The 10351-nt window shown below is 40.4% G+C and overlaps 1 protein-coding gene across 4 annotated transcripts; it reads right to left on the bottom strand.

Annotated features, from left to right (window-relative positions):
• Nucleotides 1-697: 697 nt before the first annotated feature.
• On the bottom strand, nucleotides 698-3894 carry LOC115734745 (mini zinc finger protein 3-like). Of its 4 annotated transcripts, XR_007199392.1 has the most exons (3): nucleotides 3124-3893; nucleotides 2206-2306; nucleotides 698-1303 (listed from the first exon to the last, which is right to left on the bottom strand). XR_007199392.1 is itself a non-coding variant. In XM_030665641.2 (2 exons), coding segments are annotated over exons 1-2 (255 nt in total). In that variant the 5' UTR covers nucleotides 3377-3893; the 3' UTR covers nucleotides 701-1301. The 4 variants fall into 4 exon arrangements, 3 of the variants coding, with proteins under 3 accessions (XP_030521501.1, XP_048139068.1, XP_030521500.1); XM_030665641.2 differs by lacking the exon at nucleotides 2206-2306 and having other exon boundaries at nucleotides 701-1303; XM_048283111.1 differs by lacking the exons at nucleotides 698-1303; nucleotides 2206-2306 and adding an exon at nucleotides 1618-1993 and having other exon boundaries at nucleotides 3124-3894.
• Between the last annotated feature and the right edge of the window lie 6457 nt (nucleotides 3895-10351).

The following is a 10351-nucleotide window of genomic DNA, read 5'->3' as shown; positions in this document are numbered from 1 at the left end:
GCTTGTAATTTTTAGTAGTAAAAAAAAACAGTTTAGAATGAATTTATCATAAATGTATTAATTTGAAATTTTTTGTGGTATTAATTTTTTTTCCTTTTATATTCGATAGTTTAAAAGCAGTGCTCTATCTAAGATACAGCTTGAAATCGTGAGGCCCAGCAGGGGTCCCACCAGGTCTTCCCTTCCCTCGAAACACGTTCCCTAGTACGATTCCCTCCCCCTCTCTCTCTCTCTCTCTCTCTCACAAATTTCGAGGGTTACATGGGCCGAACTTCTAGTCAAACATTGGGTCCGACTCCAATCAAAATGGATTGGGTCCCGCCTGGACCAGGGAGGGCCCCGAAACTGGAATTTGGAAGCTGCGGAGGCGACGCCACGTGGCTGCTGTGGAAGAAGCCACATGTCGCTCTCCCATACGTCCTCGCCTTCTAATGCCCGAGCAAACGAATTCACAAAGAGCGTACTAATAGCTTTTTTGACTGCTTCGAATGTGGAAATGTTGTGGTGGCCCTGTTTGAGCTCTTGGTGGAGTCGGATGGCGTGAGTCATCCTTCGGCTTCGGGGTAATCGAAACAGACACCGTCTTCGACTGCGTCCTACACTGTAAAAAGCAGCAACGTGACCATGAATGAATAGAGTCGGCAAAATTTTCACGGCCTCAGCAGAATGACCCCTCGTTCAATGCCGTTAGCCGGCGCGCGAACCCCCAGCACGCAACTCGAACGCAAGCCGGCCAGAGGATCAAGCATTGAGAATCACAGCACGGTCGAGGGAAAACACACGAGGAAGGTCACAAGATGAATTTGCTCATATTCATGGGCCGGCCCTGGCCCATGAAGCATGGGAAGAGAATGTATTGTTGGGTGCTGTTGATCCAATCCAACTTGTGGAATTTCCAAGGGCTGGAGGGTCGCGAAGGAAATGATTATAAGATTTTGGTGAGGTGTCAAATTGAAACGACACCATTTAGTCACGCGATGTTCCTCTTTTGGGTTTACAACATATGCGTCCTCTCGTGGCCGCTGTCTTCCGCTCCTCAGACTTATTGCAGAACATGAATGATTGGAGGGGTTGATGATGATGACAACTTATGGTGTGTACTATGTGGACATCAAATCTTGCCTTCTGGTTTTGGCATTTCGTGCGAATTTCTATTTTCCTACCGTCTTGAACATCACCGAATGAGCATCACTAGCTCGAATGATCTAGGCGAGAGAAGTCCTTTTACGTGCGTACTTGTCCATATCGAAAGATTGAGTACGAACATGTAGGTCGCGCTGCAAAACCATTTTACATTTCGTTCCTACAAGGGAAAAACGAGTAATGGTAATTAAGATGCTGTCCGCACGTATGTAAGTTTGACACAGTTCTTGAGCCCAATGTTGCGGAATAGACATGCTGTTGATTGTGCATATCTGAAGCCGTTTCACTTATTGGTGTAATAAAACCGATGGCAACGCGCTAGCTTTACTTGAATCATAAGATTGAGCTAGTAGATTGCAACTTAGACGGCAGTCTCTGCAACTTTAGTTTCCTAATTCCATCTGGTAGCTGGGGGTACTAGACCTATGAATGGTTCTATATGTCACTAAAAAGAATTGCCACTAAAAGACTCCAATGGCAGATAAGTTTGTGAATAGATGGAGATCAATCCCAGCAAATACTCGTGCACGTACTCAAGCATGCAGGCTTGCTTCCCATGCACAGTTGCTCGTGTATAATATCAACTCAATTAAGTCCCCATAACTACATGTGCTTTGTAGATTTCTTACCATGCATCAAATGGAAAGCGGTTCGAAAGAGGAGCAACGAGTATTATGGATTAAGTGTTAGGGATCGACGATGACTCTTTGGTCGAGCAGTTCTAACACACAATGCTTAGTATCCCTTGGTCAAAAGGATACAACAGAAAAAGGAATGATCTCGACAAAATCTTATGAACTCCAACTGATTCATCAAAGCCAAACCCTGCCGAAGACGGCTTCTGTTTGCTCTGCATGTTCACATTCAAATCGACTGACTAAATGAGAAGAGGGTCAATGTCTACAACAATTGGAATCTGCAATATGTTTCTTGTCTCGGATATGATTGTTTCGACTGAAGGTAATCCAATAAAAGAGGGTTTCAAAATATTTTAGATGACATGATAGGATGTGGGCCACTGATGAATATATGATATTGCAAGCATATCATATGATTGTATACCAAGATAATCTATCTTTTTCCATTGAGATAACATCCAACTCTGTTTGGTTGTCTAAAAGGTTTGTCTGATAGTGAAGCAAGTTCATCTTTTGGTGGAAGTCCTTGGTGGAAGTTGGGACGGGGGAAAAAACAGAAGTTGATTAGCAACAGGAAGGTCCTTGAAATATGTTCAAGGAGAAACACAAACATCTACAAATTAAAAGAGACCTTGATTGCACAATGCCTGCCGGAGATTTTACGGCGGTTCTATTACACATACACAGCAAAGAATCCATTAAAACATAGCTATTGTATCAGTTAGCTAATACCCTAATACAGGTAATTTTCCCACTATTGATTCATTGGTCGAACAATAGTGAGAAAATCCGGAGAAGAATTAGATATAGATGGCTATTAAATTTGCTCACAAGAAGAATTTAACCACTTGTAACCAAGGCCAATAGATTGAAGAACTTGCTGTCATCCCAATTGGAAATGCCACATACTTATTCCCCTTTACTTTCGGCTTCTCGACTTATGTACACACGCTTGCCGTTTATCGAATTCATATGGAAATTCTTTCATGTGAATATGAAGTTCATTTCCACAAGAAGCTTACTTCTAATCGAATCGCTAACTACGGACAATTCCCGATAATGTATCAAGAAGAACACGTGAAGACACCTCATCATCAATAATTGGACATTTTGTGGTTAAAGTAGATGCTCGGCGTTTCTGTTACAGAGAGCATCGCCAACTTCATCCAGAGATGATCTTACAACCTTAATCTAAGAGTACCTCCATGTCACAAATTCATGAAACTAAAATCAGGAACGCAATGTTTTACATGCTGTGAGTGTGGTGTCGTGTAAATATAAGCACACAAGCCTTTTCAATTCAACTATCGGTTACTAGAATTAGGGGGCGGCGAGTACTCACAGACGACCTCGGTCTCGACTTCTCTTCTGTGGAAGTTCCGGTGGCATCCACAAGCAGCACAGGTGAGGGCATCGCTCGTGCCTTCCTCGCCACTGGCCATGAACTCCCTGCAACCATCCACGGCGTATCCTCCGATACTGGCCGCATGATTCTTCTGGCACTCCGCGTATCGAACGCTCCTGATCGCTGACGACGACGTCGCGCAAATCCTAGTCGACCCATCTCTCTTCACCACCACTTGCCTTTTCTTCATGACTTTCTTTTCTCTCTGTCCTTTTCTTTCCTTTTCTTTTCAAGAAACCCTAGTTTTTGTCTTCTTTCTTTCAGATGATCAATTTCTTGCTTCTCCGGTGAATCTGTTCCGCGCTCAACCAGATCAAGATCGTGATTGGGACGATGCTGACTACATATGGATAAGAGAGAGCAGAAATGGTGAGGGGGGGGGTGTTGGAAATAAGAAGAGCAAGAGCTATAAGCAGCTTTGTGGGTAGTTGATGCCTATCTAACCCTAACCCTAGCTTGTATATATATATGAGATTTGAGAGCCATATTGCTAGGCATGTAGAAAAGGCAAAGATGAACTCTCTCTCTCTCTCTCTCTCTCTCTCTTCGTGTCCTTGTTCTAAAGGCAAATAAATTTCTTTTCCAGAGGCAAAAGAGAAGAAAACTCATGTAGTCTCACTGCCTTTTGTCAACGAATCACGACAGGCCAAGTCACTTCCGGTGGACCTTTGAGTTATTTTTGCTATAATAAAACAAGGAATTAGGTACCACTTTCGCATAAAGAAAGAAAAAAACATACGTTTCCATTGTTCGCTGTGGAGTCTGCAACATATGACTGATGCTTGTAGAGGAGATTACTGTGGGAAAACCTGTGAGCTGAAGTTAAGTGGAGGATTAATCTTTGAGTTGATCAACACAGTATCGATTGTCTTTCATAAGTGAATTTGAATAACAATGCGTCAATTTAAGATCATGCTTTGCTCTTTTCCAGAAGCTAAGAGGGCTCATTATTAGTCAAAGAACGAGCAAGGGAAGAGTAGCTGGGGTTCTCATTTGAAAATGGGGGTTGTGGGTCCAAATTGACACCAAAAAGGCCGTTGATGTGGCCCTTATCGGTACTGTGACAACAAACCCTGTCTCTATGCCCACCTAAGATTCGAATAATTATGTGGCAAAAGAAAGAGAAAGCATCATCCACCATGAATGGAGCCTAAAAAGAAAACCAATCCTGCAGCAACTTCTAGTTCCAGAAAACTTTACTCGAGAATTATTCTAACATACAATGACTACATGCCAAACGTTGGACATACTCTTCCAGGCTCCTGTTGGGTCCAGATGGTTTTAGAAAATCGATTCAGCCTTTTCCGGAACTCGAGGCCTGGGTGGAGGACTCGAGATTCATTGACAACAGAGAAAAGGGAGGACTGATTTTTTGTCATGATTCAGGAAGTTGGAGGACTAAGCAACGAGTGAGGTTTGTTCTTTCACTGGATGATGCGATACTCGAATTTTTCCGTTGGACTAATCTTGGTAATACACGGACGCGATCTAATTGCATCGGACTGAGATTCCATTCCCCAAAATGACGGATATGCAAATTGCATGGATCTTGAGCTGGAAACCTTGATGAAGAGAAAGCGAAAACGGTGCTCAGGCATTGGTGACCGCATCTGATTAATAAGTAAACAGGACTGAACCAGTTAAGCATTTGCTGATTTGTTAATCTTTCTGTTTCTTTCTTACTGTTCGGGTTCATTCATCGCCGCGGTCGGGAGAGATGCCCTTCTCTTGGGGTTAGAAAAAGCATCAAACCATCAAATTAACTTTTCCTTCTTGTCGACACAGCAGATGGTTCATATGTCATCCACTGGAAACATTTGGGTATCTGTTGGACATGAGTAGGTTTGACCATAACATTCGAATGAAAAATGCTGTTGGCTTTTCCAATTGCAGACATCCACATCCTAGGGCTTTGTTTTCCCCTTTTTTTGGTAGAATGATGTTCTTTTGCAGCCAAACCAAACTTGCCACGTCGGTTAAACCAAAAGCATCTTAAAATGGTCGAATGTGTATACTTTGGAAAATTGCTTTTAATGGTAATGCGAAATTTCCTCATGCTACCTATGATATGGTTTTGGCAACATTTGTTGGGAACCAAGAAATTCCTAAACCTGTTATATTTGTGCCAATTCAGTTCTAAACTTTTTAATTTAGACAATTTAGTCCTAACATTCAACTTTTACCAATTTAGTCCATCCGACTGATTTTGGCAGAAAATTGATGACGTTGATGGTCATACGTGGTGCAGATGATGCTGATGTTAAATTTTGTTTGGAATGTTTAATTTTATATTCTTTTTTTTTATTTTTATTAAATTTCCCTCTTTTTTTCTTTTTTTATTGTCCAGGACCAGTAGGTAGTCGCCAGCCACAAGCAAGTGGGTTGAGGGCCATGACCCTCACCAGCCGCTGACAATCCCTTGCTGCATCACTCAACGGTCAGTAGGGGTTGCTAGGCCTCGACGAAAGCCAGCAGGACAATTAAAGAAGAAAAGCATTTAAAAAAATTAAAAATTTTCCGTATTAGCATTGGATGTGCCATGTTGGACATGCATGTGATTGATTGAACGAGCTACGTCAGCAAATTGTCAAAATTTTTATGACAAAATTAGACAAATTGAAAGGTTTAGGACTGAATTGGTACAAATACAATAAATTTAAGACTTTTTAGGTAATTTTTCCACCATTTGTTCCGTTGCTTGTTTTCGTTTTCTGGCAATCATGGTTGGTCCAGTGCTGAAGCATAAGAACTTCCCTATTCATTCCCTTGCCAAAAGGTTAACTTGATTAACCAAACTAACCAAGAGCTTCATAGAAATAATCCTTGAGATGGTCTCATTTAGGGTTTCAGAGGCCTATCTATTCTTGCCCTAAGTAAATTCGAGCTGCATCAATCCGTCCATTGGACTCTCCTCCAAGAACATTTATGCCAAGCTAATGTTTCCAGGTTTTTCATGAGAAGATCATCTTCGACATCTCTCTATATATATCAAGCTTAGCTAATTAGCTGTCTACTGGATTAGCCCATGGATTGTTTAATTTAACTTACAAAGCAAGGGAAGGATCAGAAACAAGCATTTCACCAGATTTTTTCAAGTACTTTTATGTTTTTTGAGCTCGTGAACACATAGTAGGAGGGACGCATACACGAGTGGGTGTCAAAATCTCAATGAGTCCACATGTCAATATTGATGTGATCACTTAAATTATAGCGATTTTTGTAAAATTTCCTTCGGCCTCATTTTAAAATAAAGAAAAAACTCGTTTTTCCCCCTTACTTCTTCCTTCAAAGCGTGATTTCCAAGGGGCATTATTTTTATCCCATCCTGTTGGCAATAGTCAAATCAATGAAAGTTTCTTTGAGCAATAATTGGGGCATTGTCAAAGGAGAAAACATTAAGCAGGCATGTCTTACCACATAAACAATGGGACACTCCATTTAGCACTTATCCCGTGTCCGAATTAGGCCAAAGATTTTGTGGAATCTGTTGTTAGTCTTTGGAAGCATGGAAGATCATATTTTCGTAATCATTATTAGGTAGGCTCCGATATTTCATTATGAATTGAGTTGACAATCATACGAAATTAACTAGAGAAAAATCAAAAGTATATTAAAAAATTTCTTATGAAAAGGCGCTTTACCATACGATGCGATAAACTCTAATAAGTGCTCAATATAACTCACTTATCTAAATATTCATTGACAATATAATGCATCATCTAATGTACAATATTGTAGAAGAGTTCTTGTCAAAGGGCAAATGATTCATTTAGGAAAGATCAAAAGGGCGGTATTAAGTTTTTCTTAAGAGACAAATAAAGCATACATTCTACATGGGCAGGAGAGAGCCTTGAGTGCACGGATTAATATCATCTTTCACATGCGTGAGATTATGTGAAATCACTGTTAACTATTTTACATGGATTAATATCATTTTTTCGTATGTGTGAGATTCTGTGAAACCACTTTCAATTGTTCTTAAAATTGAAAACTCTAATAGGATATGATATTTTGCAGGATCATTACCAAATGTTCTAAAAGCTTAAACTATTAAACGAATGCATGTTTTAATAACTAAATATTCTATCAGCATGAAAGAAAGATAATGATCAAACTTAATTGCCCGTCAAAAGTGCATATTGCACATAATGAAAGCCACTTCAACTACCGCTTTGAAAGGATATGACAACAATGACAAAGGACGTGCAAGATTTAATCTAATGAGTGATTGTGATTTGGGCAGCGCAAGTGAAGTGATTAGGACGAGACCTTTTGCTACTCACCAACCGTACCCAAAACATGCGCTCCCTATGGTGCCAAGTTAAACCTTATGGGATTGGGTCTCTCTCCTTAATCATCTCTCTCTCTCTCTCTCTCTCTCTCTCTCTCTTCTTTTTGATATTTTATTTGACTTGTTGAAGAGCGTGGAAAGAAGTAGGCTGTGCGTTGATGATCTATCAAAGGCTCTCTCTTTCATGTAGATATGTTAAAGATTCGATGTTCAAAGTTTGATTTAGTCAACGGGCGAGGTGTAGGGATCACTTCGGTTTTCCTCCAACCCAATGGGGCGGCCACAGATTCGCTCAAAATGAGCAGTAGTTGTTGTGACCCAGATAAAACATTCCGACTACTACGAGTATGGTATTCTTATTCTTATGGTTATGTCCAAAGAGAGTTCGCCAACGCCCACCCATCACCGCCATCTTATGCAAGCTGGGTCGAATCGGTGCATGTTAGGTGACCAGATGAAAAGGAGGTTGAATCAATCTTTACGCAGGCTAAAGGGTTTGGATAGCCGACTTGGACTCACACACACATGGGATTCATCTTTTAGGTGAGACCTACATTTTTTGTTTGGATATAGAGGTCCACTTCACGTAGAGAATGTGAATGCGATGCATTATTTTTGAGGAATTGCGAGCGCTATAACCGGGGGTTTCTCATGATTTAGATTTGCTAGTAATCATTCTTTGACAATGAAAGTGATGCTCCATGGAATATATTGATCATTTCTCATTGGCTAATAGTCTATGCATTTTTTTTTTCGAACTTTCGTCAAAACCATTTGATAGCTTATTTCCCCTCTAGTGGTGCTTGAGAATATGCACATCGAAGGAATTGGAGCATTTAGAAAACATCTCTCGAGTGGGTGTGTTGTCTTTACTCGATGGGTATCGACTGAATTATTCAAATGGCATGTCCGAAAACTCCCTATTGAAAAGGTAGCCACAAGTCAAGAAATTAAAATGGGTTGGAGGTGATTTAGGAGATTCAATCATCTATGATTCCTACTGCTCTTTTTCTTTATTTTGTTTGGGTGTGTGATAGGTCATTCATGATTCATATCAAAGCAAAAGGAATATCCCATTCAATCTTCAACATATTGACAAGAAAGGACCAATTCAATGGGTCCTAACCTTTTCAAAATATAAATCAGAGATAGAAAGAGAGAGGGAGGGAGGGGGTCCTCTTCTTCTTTTGCCTTTTCATTTTCTTTCTCATACACCTAAAATTAAATTGATGGGGGCAAAGTGAATTCGTGCTCCATCAATATGATTCTCTCATTTGTTATTATTTCTTGTCTAGAGCAAAATTGGGGTCGACATGTTAGTATCTATAAAGAGATTACGAAGAAGAAGAAAAAAGGAAAAGAAAAGGACGGTGGAGACATAGAGCATCTATCTTTGCTTGTATTGGGTGGGTGGGTGGAAGGCCCAAATGCCCATCAATCAGTCAAGTACGACTGCTACCGCACCTTCTTTTTCTATTTTTCTCTTTATTTTTGTTCATATTACTTTTGCCAATTTTGGTTCATGGTTGCAATCAATCGAAAATGATGTCCCTCAAGAAAATATTTGTTTGTAATTACCACATCATTCGCTAACGTGGCAGGCAAATTTTTTTCCTCATAGCCAATTAAAACTTGACACGTTTATAGAATGCCACAATGGCAAACTAATGTGAAATAAACAGTAAAAACATTTCATTTTTCTTCGACTCTCTCATCCACAACTAGCCAACCACCACTCCCTTCGCCATTGCCACCGACAGTCGTCGGCATCAATTCAGGCTATGTCCAGTCGCCACCTCCTCAGTCGTCTTTGCTACTAGGTTGCGAACGACTCAGCCATGGATAAATGGAGCAATTTTTTTGGTTGATCTAGTGGGTTTATTTATTTATTTTTTTTGGTCGCTACCTCTTCCTTTGTCTTCCAATTCTCGTTTGGGTTTTTTTGATGTCAATCTTTTATTTTTCTTTGACTCTTTCATTCCACAACTAGCCAACCACCACTCCCCTCGCCATCGCCACCGGCAGTCGTCGGCATCAGTTCAGGCTGCGTCCAGTCGCCACCTCCTCCGTCATCTTTGCCACCAGGTTGCGAATGACTCAGCCATGGATAAAAGGAGCAATTTTTTTGGTCGATCTACTAGGTTTATTTATTTATTTTTTGATCGCTACCTCTTCCTTTGTCTTGCAGTTCTCTTTTGGGTTTTTTTGTTGTCAATCTTTTATTTTTCTTCGACTCTTTCATCCACAACTAGCCAACCACCTCTTCCCTCGCCATCGCCACCGACAGTCGTCAACGTCAGTTCAGGCTGCGAACGACTCATCCATGGATAAAAGGAGCAATTTTTTTGGTCGATTTACTGGGTTTTTTTTTTTTGGTCGCTACCTCTTCCTTTGTCTTCAAGTTCTCTTTTGGGTTTTTTTTTTTGTCAATCTTTTAGGGTTTCTTTGATTCTGAAAGAGATTGACAAAATAAGTATTTTTTTTTTTTTTGGTTGATGCTTAGGGTTGTAGGAAAATGAGAGGAAGAGACTTGTTGGGTTAGATGAAAGATGACAGGGAGACGCAAGAGGGAGGTGGGTCCTTGTTGACACTCAAAATAATTCGTCCATCAAAACACATGGAAAATTGACATACGTATAAAATATGTGGAGAATCGACACGCGTGATAAACATGTGAGGAGCAAGCATTTCGACAAAGTATGAGAAGGCTCGTGCAGAGCTTGTGAGAATTCTGATAAGCGTCGATTGATGAGAAACACTAAACAAGTTATTGACACCATTAAAGAGAAACATCAATTGTCCAATTAGCAAGAATAATGCTGCCTTATGGAACATATCAAGGACAGGTAAAACAAATTTGAACCATTAACGTGG

This window comes from Rhodamnia argentea, chromosome 7 (genome assembly GCF_020921035.1).
Source record: "Rhodamnia argentea isolate NSW1041297 chromosome 7, ASM2092103v1, whole genome shotgun sequence".
Taxonomy (NCBI): domain Eukaryota; kingdom Viridiplantae; phylum Streptophyta; class Magnoliopsida; order Myrtales; family Myrtaceae; genus Rhodamnia; species Rhodamnia argentea.
Note: the sequence above shows the minus strand (reverse complement) of the source record. Positions and strands in the feature narration are given on the sequence as shown.

What these genes read in the sequence shown, in the direction of transcription:
- LOC115734745 (XM_030665640.2), bottom strand. Translation starts at nt 3,376, where the DNA reads ATGAAGAAAAGGCAAGTGGTGGTGAAGAGAGATGGGTCGACTAGGATT.